This window comes from Cynocephalus volans, chromosome 5 (genome assembly GCF_027409185.1).
Source record: "Cynocephalus volans isolate mCynVol1 chromosome 5, mCynVol1.pri, whole genome shotgun sequence".
NCBI classification, from domain to species: Eukaryota; Metazoa; Chordata; class Mammalia; order Dermoptera; family Cynocephalidae; genus Cynocephalus; species Cynocephalus volans.
This window is the reverse complement of record NC_084464.1, coordinates 130,822,477-130,839,567: the sequence shown is the minus strand read 5'-3', so window position 1 is coordinate 130,839,567 and position 17,091 is coordinate 130,822,477. Positions and strand designations below refer to the sequence as shown.

General features: G+C 33.9%; 1 protein-coding gene across 1 annotated transcript in view; it reads right to left on the bottom strand.

The window, feature by feature from the left end:
• The window catches only part of L3MBTL3 (L3MBTL histone methyl-lysine binding protein 3), an 87,289-nt gene that overhangs the window by 31,863 nt on the left and 38,335 nt on the right, over positions 1-17,091 (bottom strand). The window contains exons 13-16 of the mRNA XM_063097048.1: positions 12,966-13,051; positions 11,060-11,170; positions 6,171-6,285; positions 4,630-4,732 (exon numbers count right to left, since the gene is read on the bottom strand). Coding sequence (XP_062953118.1) covers positions 4,630-4,732; positions 6,171-6,285; positions 11,060-11,170; positions 12,966-13,051 — 415 coding nt within the window. The remainder of the gene's footprint in view (positions 1-4,629; positions 4,733-6,170; positions 6,286-11,059; positions 11,171-12,965; positions 13,052-17,091) is intronic.

Below are 17,091 nucleotides of genomic sequence, written 5' to 3'. Positions count from 1 at the left end.
TTTCATTTGTAGAATGAGGATGATAACAAAAATGACCAAGGGTTGAGTGCTTTGCCCAGGCTACATGCTTTACTTACGTGACCTCATTTAATTCTCACAACCCTGAGAAGTAGTTCCTCTTATAACACTCTTCTACAGACGTAGAAATTGAGGCTGAAAAAAGGGAACGTGGTTGTTGTTGCTCAGTAAATTCTCAGTAGACTCAGATTGTGAACCCTGGCTGTCTCTTAAATGCTGCACTATATGGGTAAACAGTAGATTGCAGTACTGAAGGATTTCCTTATTCCTAATCCATGACAATGAAATCAATCGGAGAGCACCCTCTCCCAGGCAGGTGCTGCTGCCTGCCCTGTCTACCTCATAGAGCTAATATGTACTTCATGCTTACTATGTGACAGGCACCGTTCCAAGAACTTCATATAAATTAACTCCTTTATTTATCACACCACTCCCATGAAGCAGGTGCTATTTTACAAATGAGAACATTGGCATAGAAAGGCTAAGTATTGGCTCAATGTCATAGAGATTTGTAAAATAATTCTTATCTGATAACTTTAAAGGCAAGCCAATCTACAAACAGAGGCCAAGTGTTTCACTATCATATCCACTTCCATAAAAAAAAAGCATCTCACCCATTACACCTTAAAATAAGAACTATGGTGAAATTCATAGGTAATCATGCTTTCAAGGAGTTGGGATCACTCTTGTGTCTGCCACTTAAAAGAGCAAAGACATATATGATATGATCATATTGGTGATGTTGCATATTCTGTTCAATATTTCTTCTGTTACATATAAATACAAACTTATAACTTTTAAAACTGCATATGAACTTATAAACTCACCAATGCTGATTAAACGTCTGGAAGGAGTGAGTTCTCATCAGGCTTATAACCATTTCCAGTTTTTCATGTACTAAGTTTCTAGTGACAAACCCTTAGTAAAGTGTGGCTCATCACACACGTGTGTGTACTCTCATGGGTATACGCATGCATATATATGCATACAACTCTTTACTGTTTTGCATATATATGCATACAACTCTTTACCATTGTGCAATTCCTCAGAGAGCAGGGGAGAGATTCACAGAGGATTACACTGTTCTCTCCTGTATGGACTTTATTAGGGTGCAGCTTGTTCTATTAGCAAATTATTCCACAACAGCTAAACTTACAAATCCTTGCCCCACTGGCTCCCTCTAAGAAGGCTGCTTTTCCCAGGAAAGACTCTGTTTCCCTCTGAAAAAGCTGATGCTTCTCTCTGAGCATTACTCCATTTGTGCTTTTCTGAGAATCCGTTTCCACCAGACTGGTCTCCTTAGAAGTAGGAGCCATTTCATCTGCACAGCCCTTCACCTAACCCCATATGTGGCATAAAGCAGGTACTCAACAAGGGTTTGTTCAATGGATGGATGGATGGATGCTGAATTAATATGACGGTTACAGCTTGCAGGTGTGCATCCAGAGTTACAATTTTTTAAAACAATCCATAGTCTTCATAAATAACCTCTATAGGTTGTCAGAAATACTGTTTTTTCTTTTTTTGTTTAATTTCTCCACGATCAAATCTTACATATAAAATATTTACTTCTGAAGGCATTAGACATGTAGAATATCTACTTTTATCTAACTTTAGTTTTCCTTTAATCTCCTCCCTTCTTTGATCTCTCAGGAGACCAAATGAATGAACTCACAAAGTGCAACACTGTGACATAGCCAATATTAATGCTCCCTTGTTAGAGAGTGAGAATTAAGCAATCTGGCTTCTGAATATCCCTAGAGATGAGAAGACCATATCTACGTCCAACTCCTTCTCTGATCATTTATATTTCAACATTAAAAATAATAATGGCACATTCTCAAACTTCATTGTTGAGACACATGTTCTGTTTTAACACTTAGGTCAAATTCAACTATTGTAATCTTCAGAGAAGGTAACAAAAAATGCTAGTCAAAACAGTCTTTTGCTTATATATTCATAAAATGGATTATTCTTGCTAAAAGAGCAACTTTCATTATCTAAGCAAAGAATGCATGTTTTGATTTATGTGGCTTCTCAGTAAATTAGTCCAAAGAGAATTCTCTCATTATGTTTTTCTAAACACAGCATTCTTAGCAAGGACAAAAATAAGTGCCAGTGAAATGAGCCTTTCATAGAATATCCATGATGCAGCAGGCTATTCCACAAGTCTACTGATGAAATGGAAAACAGGCTGTGCCTGTTAAGGATTAATATCCTGCCAGAAAAACAGCTTTGCGTATTGTAAATAGGACAGTATAGACAGGGAGTCTAAGAAAACACAGTTCAGAGGCGGAGGAAAAGGGAAGACAGCACTTGAGCAGAAGCTGGAATCTCCCACTAGTTCTGTGAATCGTATCCCTCCACCCAGAGCCAACCAACAACTCTGCCCAAGGCTCATAATCTGCTAGTTATGCCCTATATAAGGCCAGGAAATGAACACAGCTTCTTTACTGATACTTGTCTTTTAAGCCACAAGGTGTAGTTCTGCCTCTCCTTCCAAGAAAATGAGTAATTCTGTATTATGGTTCCAATTACACTGAGTTTCTTTACATTTCTCCATAAAATCTTCCATGAATCCCCATAATTTCTCCCTCAACAAGCACAACACCGTATCTATGAAGAAATGCCCCAGAGATAACCATTGAAACTCGATGAAATGGGAGTGGTCCAGCTGAGGGGCCCACAGAGGTCACCTGCACACTAGGAGAAAGGAGGTCTGATGAATGGAGGTGACAGGTCTGTCACCACAGACCTTGCTACGAAGGCAAAGCTCTCCACTCAGACCCTAAAGCAGTCCTAAAGAGACTGTGGACATTGCTGTAAAGTGGGTTTTCCTCCCTGAAGACCACAAAACCTTTTAAATCTTCAACTACACTCCAACAACATGCTGTCAGTATTGGCCCATTTAAAAAATTGTCTGTTCTGTTCCTTCACAATTGAGCAATTTGCCTTTAGTTCAGTGAAGATCTTGGGATTGTAGAGTAGAAAGGTTCATGTGCCAAAGAGTCAATATTAGTTATTATCTTGTATCTCATATTTTTAATTAAATTATGTATAGCTTTTATAGTTCCATTAGTTCATGAGTCCTTTGAAGGCTGGGTCTGTGACTGATTCAGGAAGTGGTGCCTTGCAAGACTGTTAGAGGGAGTGGTCAAGAGCACAGACCCCAGCTGTCCTGGGCTCCCTCCTCACCAGCTGTTGAGTAAGGCAAGCTATTAAACCTCTCCAGTGCTACAGTGGCCTCATCAAAAAATTGGGGGGAAATAAGTTTATACATTATAGGGTTGTTTTGAAGATTATCCAATATTTGCAAAGCAATTAGAGCAATATCTAACAGAGCAAATAAATGCTCAATAAATGTTAGTTGTTCTTACTGAAAGAACTGCTGCTCAAAAATATTGACTGAATAAAAGAATTTCTTAATGGATAATGGAAACTTTAGCATGTGCGTAAACTATTTCTGGCATTTAGTTACATGATGTCTGAAAAATAATCCAGCTGACTTCCCTAGGCAATATTTAATAACTTCTAAGATGTAGTATTTTAAACTCAGTTTAAATTAATCATACAGGCAACAAAAAGGATTTTTAAATGGACATTTGCAAATGGAATCATCAGCCTGTCTATGTTCAGACTTTTTACTCTGGAACATATGGAACCTCATAGAAAACTAGGGAGGGGTGCTGCAAAAGGAAGATAAGAGTGATTTCAGGTTGCAGAGATGAAAGACATAAGAAATTATCCAGATAAAAATAATTACACCAACTTTGCAATTTCTATTAACTCTTAGAGAAACAGGTAACACAATCTTCAAAATTCTTAAAGACCTAGATTCATAAACTGTACAAACTGGATATAAACAAAGAATCATTTTTCTTAGTGAGCAATCCAATTAACATGCAGTTCGAACATTATATTAGTAAACTATTTTAAAATATACCTAAAGAGGTGATGCTTTTGTCCCTTAAAAGTCCCAGTTAAATCACAGGAATTTCTTATTATTCCAGTAATATTTTTAAATATCTAAAAGACCCCCAAGTCACCTAAACAATACATCATATTTTAAATGTATAAATTGGTTTCTTCTATAAGTTCCTTAGGGGTAAGAGAAAAATATTGAAAAACTCTCTTCTGACCAATGTATTCTCACACTTGACTATTTGTATTGTGCTTTTTGTGATCTTTGCTGCTAATCTACAATAATCTCATCTCTCATTGTTCAAATTGTCAAGTCGCCCCATCATATAATAATCTATCAAATTATTTCAACAGGGCCTTTTCTCTCTTCTCATTATTAATGGTCAACTCAAGATAACTATTTCAGAAGCTAAGTATATGTAAAACTAGGCAAGTTGCCAGGAAAAGCCAAATAGCTACAATAAATCTATTTTAAATCATGAATTCATTTTCTCCCAGGAAGATTTAACTATAGATAAACTCTTCATTTTTTACATGATTGCCATGGCAACCACATTTCATATGGACCTGAATTTAAAATTAGTTCACATATATTCAGTATACATGGAAATCATTATCTTATACATATATAGGGCAGATACCTCTACGTGACCATGTAAGAAATCCTCACGAGTGGCAGCTACCACATACCTGTGAGGGCCCAAGTGCCTCGCTCTCTTAAAATGGCCAATCCCTTTACAGCCTGGGGTTGAGCATCCACTGTGTTCTGAAACTTCCATTAATTCTAAGGGGCCTATGTAAAAGCAAAAAAAAAAGAAAGAAAGAAAGAAAGAAGGGGTTAAAAGTTAAACAAACAGCTGTAGGAGTCAAATGTCTGGGATCAGAATAGGAAAGAAAAAAAATCTCTAAAAATCCAATTTTGAACTGACACATAATCAGAAAAAGTAGACTGATAAAAGTCAAAAATATCTTAAAAGCCTCTACTTTTAAAGGTTTTTCCCTATGACTTTGTTCATACTATTTATTAATCTTTCTTCAATAGTGAAATGATAAACTTTGATCTAACCCTCTTTCAAAATGTCACAAATTCCAGGGATACCTAATTACAGGTAATGAGAAGATTATAAACAAGTTTTACCAAGTAAATAATTAACATGAATACTCAGATACCATGAAAAGTTCAAACACTTTGACAGAACACAGAGTAACAGTTCTAGACCCCTCCATGCTCTTCTTCTGCATTCCAGACCCTCCCTCACCCCGAGTGTTGAAGTTAACCGTGCACTTTCCTGGATATTGTTCTAAGCACTCAGCTACATTTGTAAATACACATCTATCAAGTGTTTGGTTTTGTTTTATTTTGCCACATAAAAGGTACAACATAGATGTGTACTGTCTGAAATATTCTTTGGTTTTTAACTTCTTGTCTTACAAATCTTTCCGTCACGATATTAATATTCTTTATGACTGTTCCTGAGTACTCATATCTATAGTATAGTACATTGTAACCTATTTAACCAGTATTTGTTTCCGAGTTTTGTTATTTTAGACATGTTGCAATCAATATCACCTACATGTATTTTGTGCCTTTGTATGCAGCATCAGAAGTCAAGTTACCGGATAGGGAAAGCACACTAATTTTTTAAAAAATCTGACAATAATTTACTGTATTGTATTTCCTACATATTTTTTTCCTACAATGTGTATATTTTCCTCCAAAATTGATGCAGGTCATGGTATGTTAAGTTCTCCATGCACCGTTGTTAAAAATTAAGTTTAAATGAAATTTTTATTGAGATAATTATAGATTCACATTGCAGTTTTAAGTAATAATACAGAGGGAGATCTCTTTTACACTTTGTCCAGTTTCTCCCAATGGTAACATTTTGCGAAGCTATAGTATAACATCACTACTAGGATACTGATAACGATATATTAAATTCTGATAGTCTGACAAATTGTCTTCTTAAAATTCAGAACTAATTTTAAAAGGTGATGTTTACTTCTAAATAAAAGGAAAAGAATATCTATACTTTACTTTGGGGGCATTAAATTTTTTTCTTTTATATTTCTGTCTATAATAATTAAAAATGTAGTAAGAGGAAAAGGATTGCATAGAGAAGAAAAATACAGTACAGAGAAAAGGAGAAAGAGAAGGGAAGGAGATAAAAAAATATTAAGCACACTACATAAGAAAATGGAAATGTATCAATTTATCCTGTGTCTCTTACTCAAAGGAGGCTGAAGAGGATGTCCGGTTTTGGAACACCAGCCCATGGGGTGAATATCAGGAGAATCTGCATCTACCCAGTAATCATAGCAACTATTCCAGCCATCAAAGTGAACCTGGATAATGAAAGGAAATTGACAGTACAAATTAACAGTTACAAAAATTCCTATAATAAAAGTTCTGCCCACAGCATAAACATTTTCATTCTGTTCTGACTTTTATAGTGAATTTAATACCCAATAAATCATTTCAATTATTTAAAATACTTCACTTGCAGTACGAGATGAAAGGCAGTTTTGAACTACCTTCAACATATTATCTAACCATCAACAAATGCCTTGCCAAAGGCACTCTTTGGGCAATAGTTCTACAGACATATTATGTATATCTTTCATCACTATGAGTAACTTGAATACAGGGACTGTCTTATAACATCTTCATATGATCTACATCAAATGGCCAACAAATATCACTGAAATAATTAAGAAAATCAGGGAAGGGAGGTAGAGAAGAGGCAGAAGAGAAGGACCTTTCATGTAAATGTCAAGTCTCCTAAAATTACGCTGAAAAAGACCTTTAAAAAAAAATTTGTGTGCCCTACGAGAAACACATCCAATTTACAAAATAATCTTCAACTCCAAATGCATTTTTAAATATCAGTTTTTCTTTTAAGTAAGTACAATATCTCTCAAAGCTGTGTTATAAGTGGTCAGTGCTATCATGTTTATTGGTCACCACGTGAAAGGACAGTTGATCTTTCAGGAAAAGTCTCTACCAATCAACTACATATCTTTTAGGTATTACATACCTTTTATCTTTTAAGATAAAAGGGATATACTGAAATGCTTTACATATTTTACTTTTAAATCAAGTTTGCCAGTTAGATTTCTTTTTTAAAGTCTATGAATCTCTCCATTCCTCACAACAATAGATGCCAGATGAATAAAAAAATTCAACCATTAAAAACTGAACAATAAACATTCCAGAAGAATGCATGAGTGAACTTATTTGTATTATAGGTGGAACAGCCTTTGTAGATAAGACATCAAACTCAAAAGCCATAAAAGAAAAGACTGATCAAATTGATTGCATAAAAACTTAAAACTTCAGAGTGACAAATATTACCACAAGCAAGATGGAAAAGCCACAAGAAACCTGAAAAACACATCTGCTACACATGTGGCAAAGGCACTCTACCTTAATTTATAAAAACATCATGTATCAATATAAGAAAGATGAAAAACCTGATAGAAAAATGAAAAATAGATACAAATGGTTTATTATCGAGAAAATAAATATAAATGGTCAAATATATAAAGAGACTATAAATTACACTTATAACTAAAAACTACATTAAAATCACGAGATGTAATTCTCCTCCTATCAGTCTGCCAAAAAAGTGCACATTTTGGTGATTCATACAGCTGGTAAGTGTGAGAATAAACGGGCATTCTCATAGATTATCGATAGGAGTGTTAACTGTTGAGAGATTTCTGGCAAGCTATTTGGCACTAACAATCAACACTTAAAATACATTATCTTTGACTTAATCTCATTAACTCATTGTCTGTAGTAGAAAACAGCTAGAAGTTAACAAGTATCCACCACCAGGAGACTGGTTAAATAAATTATTATATATTTATATGATGGAATAATATGCAGTTATTAAAGGTACAAATATATGGGCTCAAAACAATGTCCTTTGCAATGAATTCACTTTCTTAAAAATCAATTAATCCTAGAATCAAAACCCTATAAGAGATATGAAAAAATGTGTTTTAGCAAGATAAGCGAATATACTAAGAAAAACAAAGTACATGATCCAGTAAAAAGAAATACAACGTAGTCTGTCAGCCAAGAGAAGTCTCAGGATAAAAGCTCGGTACCAGGTTTAGAGTATATTCACCCAGCCTGAATAGGTGACTGTTGAGCTATGGGAAAAAGAGTTCAAGGGAAAAAAGACAGAATGTTAAAAGATACACTTGAGCTTTTGACTTAATGACTCATCAGATTTTTATTGAAGCATTTATAAAAATCTAATAAGAAAATAGAAAATTAAAAAACAAACTGCAAAGAAATTACTGACTCCATGAAAAACAAAAAGTCTTAAGAAAAGGACTACTTTGGTCACCAGTGAACAAGATATTCATAATGAAAACATGGAAGAGTGAAAAAAGTAAAAACACACAACCAGCATGAAATGACTTCTAAAAGGATAACAGAAAGGGAAGAATGGCAAGATCTAAATCGTGAACTATCATAACAAGAAGAAAATAAACCATATCTAAAATTGATGAATTGAGAAAGAGCAGACTATAAGTCATATTTCAGAAAATCTGAGATAAAATGTCATAGCAATAACCAAAAGAGCCAAAAGTTCTTGCCTCTGGGGAGTGGGGCGGGAGGAGGCAAGACTCTATTATGTTCTAACTGTCACCAAATACATAAAAGATGAGAGCAAAAATATTCTGGTCATTTTTCTTGAATGGCATCTGATAAAATACACAAAAGTTTTTAAAATTTTTTACCATAATAGTTCATGGTGTAAAATGTTACATATTATGTAACTTAAAAAGTTAATTTTATTTAACTTAAGAGTTGATTTTATCCCTGAGAAACTTAAAATATTAAGCTACACTAATAACTTAATCTATATTTTCCTCTTCCTCTTCTTCCTTCCTGAAAAAGAAAAATGAGCTTTCTTGCTACATCACTTCCCATATTATCAGAAAAATTCTTACTGTTGGAGGAAGGTTTTAATATTCTCAGAAGCCTCGATAAATTCTGACACTGGGTCATGGTCACCTATTTACTGACCTTTTGAGGACTTCATATCCACACAGATATTTGATCAGTGGTTCACCTTTGGCTGTGAAATTCATTCCAGTAATTATGAAAAGAAGACTGTCAAATGTACATCTCATAGTCAGCTCTTTTTGGGGTGTTAATGATTGACTAGGATATTGTACTAGAAAGAGAATTCAGCTTGAAGGAAAGAGCTGGATTCAAGTCTAAACTTTTCCCATTAACTAAGTGAACCACCTGCTTTAGAGTATTAGACCTCTGAGCCAAAATTTTCTCGCACGTAAAAGCAGAGTAATCTAAGTTTTTTTAATTATGAAAGTAATATGCATTCCTGAAAGCAAACAATTAAAAAAGAAAATCCTAATCATTTGTAGTCCCAGCACCCTGAGAGACACACTGTCATTACTTTGGTATGTTTCTTTCTAGAACTGCTTACACATCTGTTGTTTTAAAAAAACAATAGCAAATACCTTACATAATATTAAACCTGAATTATTCGCTTGCCCCTTGGAAATAGTCTCCTAAAATATTTAATTTTAACACCATGTAGATACACAGTAATTAATTTGACCCTCTGCTACTGTGGTTATTCCTAATGTGAAATACTATACACAGCACTGCTGGTATTTTCCATGGAGTTTTCACCTTTGCATAATTTCTTTTGTTTATTCTCTTAACGTAAATGACTAACACTCTTGAATTAAAGCATAAACAATATCCTAAGATTTCACATTCCTACCAGCTACATGTGAGAATAAACTTTTCATACACCCAAACCAAAACAGGTATTTTTTTTCAATTCTGAAGTAATTTGATTTATAAAAATCATATTGTGCTTAATTCTACATTTCTTTGATTTCTAGCCTAGATTATTTTAAAAAATACTTCTATTTCTAAAATACTTTGATTACTTTATGATCTACATTACTACCAAGTACAATTAAGGATAGAATGCATTTTAAGAAAAGTTAAGAGGCCTTGTATTATTTATAAAATTTTCTAAAACAGTATATGATTATTTAATCTTAATAATAGTGAATAAAATGTTAAAATTTCCATGCAGTAGAAATCCCCCATTTGTACAGTTTTTCGTGTTATTTTATAATTTTTTTTTATGTATTATCTCATTAGAGATAGCTTAGAATGTGATTTTTTTTTTTAAAGAGTACACATTTAGACTCCTTCCTACAGCTTAGGACTTAGACTTAGTTTTGCCACTGCCAGTAATTAACGAAGTAATCCATTTAATCTTTCTGAGTCTCTGCCTCTTCAATAAAATCATGGTAATAACATACTTCCATAGTGCAAATACCACAAATGTCAAATAACGTGAGAACACGGTCACCCTGTAAACTGTCATATATATCTAATCTCTTGCTGTTATTATAGCTATTATTATTCCTAATAGAAACTCTAAACAATCCTACAGAGTAAGTAGAACAGGTATTGCTTTGGTTTGAGAGTGAAGTTAATGCTGAAGCCAGAAACCCAGGCAAGGCTTTCTGGCTCCTCAGCTGGAGTTCCCACCATACCCCACTTTGTCACGCTTGAACATAACAAACTGAACCTATCTTCTTAAACGCTGACCTACCATCTGAGATATTTGACTTTTACTAATCTTACTCGAATTCAAACCTGATTTTATTTATAAAATTATTCATCTTTACATGTCTTATGTTAAAAGACACCATATTCTTCTGAAAAGACTACATTTAACACACCCCACACAAAAAAAACACTAACCTTTACTTTTTTAAAAACAAGCATACTATCAGAGAATGAAGTATTATGTTCTCTTCTGAATAGAATATTACCCTAGTGTGTTGTATCTACTTTCTTTCTCCAAATAAACACTCAGAATATTAAAAGTCACTCATCATTAAAGAGAAAACATCTTCTGTGGCTTAAAGGAAAAGCTGGGATGAATGCTGACTTACAAAGATGCACAGCCCCTCACTTTGCATATTCCTAGGATTTTTACTGATTGAATTACAGGACTTCACAAGTTAAATATCTACCAAAGTTTGCACCCAAGACACAAAACAACAACAATAACAAAACCAAACCACAACTGAGAACTCTTACTTTTATTCGGTGATCATCTGTGTCTGCAACAGTTGCTACTCTGATAAACATGGGGCTTCTTTTGTCTACGACTTCGAGCTTCATTTTTTTCTGGAATCCATGTGGAGGTTTCTGCCGTAACAGGAAATTTTATACAGTGAGATTTAGAGGAAGAGAAGGTGACTCAATTTACAAAAAAGAATAAGAAATAGATGACCTATTTAAAGAACTTGGCTTTCAAACTCTCAAGTTCCCAAAGTGTCTCTGGACCTCACCCTCCCTAACAAAAATACAACCCCCACAATTACACGCAAGCAAGAGAAACAGCCTGAGTACCTAGCTTCAGAGCAAATAAGAAAGGCTAAAGCAAAGATCTCAAGATGAAATTCAAAACATTGTAGTTATTTGATCAGCCATAGAGAAGGCAAGAAATTGTTCTCATTAGTTAGAGGTATCTTAGCAAAAATCAATAGGCAGAAAATTTATTTTTAAAAAGAGAAAGGAATATTAAAGTGGCTGAGACAAGATACCAAGATTAGAAGTGGTTATGAAGACAAAAAGCAGAAGATATCTTTAAAAAAGAAACTAGCAGTCAAAACATACCAGATGGGACCACTCGTATAGGACCAAGAATGAGAAAGGGGGACTTACAGCTGCCTACACTTTAATACTTGGCAGAAACCCATAAACCTCTGAAAAACTTACAGAAGAGGAAGGGAAGGTAATGGTTTGGTATGGTGTTAAGATAAATTACTTAAATTTTCTGAGCTTTGGGTCCCCTCCTATAAAGTGGATGTAATAAAAGTGTTGCTTTGAAAATTAAGTGCGAAAGTTATGTAAAGAATACAGAACAATCATTGCAAGGCACCTAAAAGGCCAAACTATAGAAATCTTAGTTTTTTCACTGATATGACACTAGATTTGTAGACTGATCCTAATGTAATTTTATCCAGTTTAAAGCAAAGCTCTGCTTTGTGTTAGATTAAGTTAAAGTTAGAGAAGACAGATAAAAATTCATAAATATGTCATTACTCTAAAAATTATCCTTTTTTAAATCCTGAATTTATAATGCCAAGGTCAAGGGTTCAGATCCCCATACCAGCCAGATGCCAAAAAAAAAAAATAATAAATTTAAAAAATCCTATCAGATGGATTACTATCATCTGTAAAAAAAATTACTATCAGATGGAATTGTACACATTCTTTGATATAGCTTCTCTTCATGTAATATGGTTTTGCTCTTAAAAATTTTTCATGTTCTTTTCTTCTTTATTTGAGCCCATACCTACTAATTAATTCTATCATTAAAAATCTTGGCAATTTATACATAAAAGGATTATATAAAGAAAAATATTTATGATAGGCTAATCATGCTTCCATTTAAAAAGTATTTAATATGTCTTTCTTTTCCTTTAAATTCATGGGAAAATATAAATTATAATATGTTTTGTTTCTTATTCTTCCCTTGCACAGAAATGAGGTTTACTTTGAACCTTAGTAAGTTATACACAAGAGTCAATGACCATAGGTTAGAAAGATACTATAATAAAAGCAGATGGTCATGCAGTTTGGTAATTAAACATTCTGATTTGTAGCTATAAAATCAAAAACAGCATCTGTTTTTGTGATAAAAAGATCTAAAAGAATTATCAAGTATAATTTTCATTAGAAAACACTTTCCTGTTCTGTTTTGGTCTTTCAGAATATCTATTTAGAAAAACAGAAGTTTTCTGTAAGATTTTGACAACTTTCCCCATACAGTCTCAAGTAAAACTATAAAGTCCAAAATGAAAGTACTTTTTAGATGCCAACAACAAAAGTCGCAGTAATAATTCTGACTTTCAAAATTATAAAATTCAAAAATACAGTATCATATTTGGCCTTCTGTTTTCTTCTCATTCAAATAGTGTAAAATGTATTATCTTACCACTTTGAAAGCTCTTGCAGGAGCAGGCAAAGAATTGGTTTCTTCTAAGTATTTATCCCAAGAAAAATGTTTCACATTTGGATAACCTAAGGAAGAAAGAAAAATGCAAATCTTGTGATGTTTAACCAAAATGACAGTAAGAATAACAAGCTGTCCTACAAAAATTATGAGTCATTATTATCACTATAATATAGGAAATTATGTTCCTATACATGTAACTTTAAATTAGTCACACATTCAGAACTATTTGTAATAATGAAATTGTTTTTATTTTGATCATGATTTCTCTATTTTAAAATGAAAATTTTATACATGTATATAATTTATATATATGTAAGGACAGTCTTACACTCAAGACACACATACTGCAAATACCTTTTAATCTATCAATTTTTTTCTACTAATCTAGGAAAATACATTATGTGTACAGAGACAATGCAAAATTGTATGTAAATATGAAAATGTAAAAACAAGTTAAATAAGCTTCAATACAGAAATGTTCAAAAAATGTAAAGAACATATTCAATAGAAAACATTTATTAAAAAGAATGCAGCAGACATATATACTAATAGGTGAAATATTACAGATATATCTTCATTTCATTAGCTCAAACAAACACACAAATCATGGAACACTAATAAAAGAACATGTAAAAAATAGCTATCCTTTCCTCCCTTCTGCCCCCTTTCGTGTCCTCCAGAGCCCAAAACCAACTAAATAGGCACAAGCAGGAATTAACGGTGGCCCAGCTATATAAAGTGAACTGAGAAAATAAGTAAATATATTGAAGACTGTGGAAGGCAGGTTTCTCACTGACTGAGAAGAGAGCTATAAATATGCAAAGAGGAAAACCAGAACAAAGCCCAGGGTGTTGGATTTGAATTGGAGCTAATGGTATAATTCATGGTTTTCAATATATATAAATAAATACAGAAATAGACACAAATATAAATTTTCACATGCATCCACATACATATATTTCCTAACTATGTCCATGGAGAGGCCTGGAAGCAGCAACATCCCAGTAGCAATAAGCACACCTAGTGTCCAGACCTAACTTTCTATATATCACTGTCTATTAAAGGAGCCATGGATCCTTGGAGAAATGGCGGACTGTAGGGTTGAGCCTGCGAAAGTACAAGATAAGCCTAGCGGTGCCAGAAAGTAAGAAGTTCTCAAAAAATGCTAAGAATATGTAAAAAAGATGTAGAAATCCACTTACAGGGGCTCCCACTAGCTAAAATCTAAGAAAATCTGGACATGAAAATAACACTACTAATGGATTATAATTCACTGATAAAAATAGTTATTTATGGGTCTATACTGATATAAATACACTAGGTGAATGAATAAATGTAAGGATGAGAAAGCTATTCTTTGCAGGAGAATATCAACTAATTACATACAAGGAATGATGGAATAAGAAAAATGATTAGTTAGCAACTGTTAGAATAAAAATTAATTCATACTAGAAACATCAACAGATGCTAATACTAATTAAGGACACTGGAGATAGGAGATATTTCCCTTCAAACTCCAGGTTTTAACTTTACTAGAAAATTTATTAAGTTCTTTCCATGTAATGTACTACACTGTGCTAGACACTTATGAAAATGACGCAACAAATATGGTTTCTTCTCCTAAGGAGCTCACAGTCTATTTGAGGATATAGGTAAACTGGCACTGTGAAAACAAGTGGACACCATTCATTGAGGGGTATAACATAACCTTACTAGTCTTTTTTTTTTTTTTTTTTTGGTCAAGATTCACTATCAAGAAATGCCATTCCAATGCTTCTTCAGCATGGAATTATAGTATCGTCACAAGTTGTCTTTATTCTACACTTTCACTTTCAGGTTAGACACAGCTATGCACATAGCACATGAGCAGTCAGCCTCGTCAGAGGCCCTTCTCGCCATCAATGGATAAGCAGCTTCATATATAACTTCTAGATGCCAATTTCTCAGCAATGCTCAGAGTCACTCCCTTTAGAATTTTACATCTATTACTTTCTCTTTCACAACACATCAGGAGTCAGCTATTGATAAGTTTAAAAAAGAGTTAAGGATCGAACTATTGGGAAAGACTTCGGCATTCCAATTAGAATTGCACTGAAATTCTATAGAATATCTCAATATTTTTTTAGATAAGATCAATAAAGAAGACAGTCTGTGATGTAGCCAATAAACCAGTTTAAGTTCAGTCCATGAAGTCTTTATTATTCTGGGATTCTAAGTTCCACAGAGAAATAAAATGCCATGTTGAGTACTTAAAAAAAAAAAAAAAAGGATCTCTCTGAAAAACACTTATTAATTACAGAGAAAAAATAACTTCATTAATGGAGAAACCTGGTAAACACTATCTTGATCAATTAATGGTAAAAAAATGAGCCTGTAAAGAGACAGATTGGTATCATGCACCACCTGAGAGGATGCAACGAGAACAGAGCATTGTTTCTGTGATATTTCTGCCAAAAATGCATAATATGCATCTGATCAGGAGGAAATACCAATCGTACTCAAATTAAGTAACATTCTACAAAATGACTAATCTGTAACCTTCAAACACTTTAAGGACATAAAAGTCAAAGAAAGCCTAACTGAAGGAGACTAGAGAGATCCCACAACAAGCCAATACCTGATCCCTTTGCTATCAATAACATCAATGTACAAAGGACAAATGTGAATTGGTCTCTGGGTCAAGCGTATAGATGAGTTCTGTCCTATTCTTCTAAGTTTTCTGTACATTTGAAACTGTTTCAAAATAAAACATTTAAAAAGCATATACACAAACATACTTCTGGGTATACCTTTTACAACATGTTTTTAAGAAACATCTTGAGCACTTTAAGTAAGTTAAATCAAAACATTATACTAAATAAAACTGATGTGTGTATGCATGCATGTCTATGGTTTTTCTTAATGTACGAAATGTGTTTGTATTTTTTTTTTAACTTGTCAAAAAGCTGTATTTTTTCTTTTCTACTAAGTTATAAAAGTCGATGAAAGAAGACAGATGCCTTGGTCATCTGCCACACATAACAAGTCAGCAATAATGCCTTACACCACCCCTTCCCAGGGTATATATAACCAGGAACTTCTTGTTTGTTCACTGGTTCATTGCTATTTACCAGATCTCTGATTATGACCAAAAATGATGGTGTGGGAAAAAAATGATTGGTATCAAATTAGGAAACCTAAAAGAATTCTCACAGCAGTTTAGATGGTGACAGTGGCAAAGGCAATTACATAGTCACCAGCCACTTATATTTTGTAAGCCATGGGACAAAGGAGGGCTGAACACAAGAAATCTCCCAGATACACCACATTTGGGCCATGAAATCACTACTACCTTGCTTGCTTCAATACTTTATGATGTGTGTCAATGCTCTTTCATCTTCAGAACAGCACCATAAGTGAGTCAGAGCAGAGGCTTTCCTCCCTTTAACATATAAGAAAACTCAGGATGTGAAAGGCACATGGCTTGACCGTCACAGGAATGGCTGGTCTCCTAAGTGAATAATGTTCAGACATTTTGAGACACTGTCTCAAGGAATGGGGACAAGCCTAATATGAAACCAGTGGTTAAAATGAAATAAGACAACTGTTTGAAGCTCTAAGCTAAGTCATTGCTGCCCACACACTGCAGGCTACATCCATGAAACAGCTCCTCGTAAACCAAGGACTGTCCTTTCCCTGTGATAAAGGTGGTCTTTGTCACTGACATGCACAGCAACCACCTGCTGCCCAGGGACACTTTAAATTAGCTGCCACTCTGCCTTTCATATCAGTAGTGGCCATGGCATCTTAATTAGTGATACACTCAAAAATACACTGTCTTGATTATGATGAAACCATAGAATCTGTTCTCCAGTACATGAAAATAAACTCAAAATAACATAAAACAAGGACACTATTTACCAGCAGTTACACTAGTCCCTGTCGGAGAAAGTGAGTAAGCTGGGAAGGCCTCTACGGCCAGAGGCAGACAGCTAAAGTACCTAAGAACTTCAGAGAACAAAGAGGTATCACTAGTACAAAGATACAAAACCTATTTTGGAACAAGGAATCACAATAGAAAAAGGAAAAGCAAATGTGTGAGTTCTAAACTAAAGCCTCAACTTCT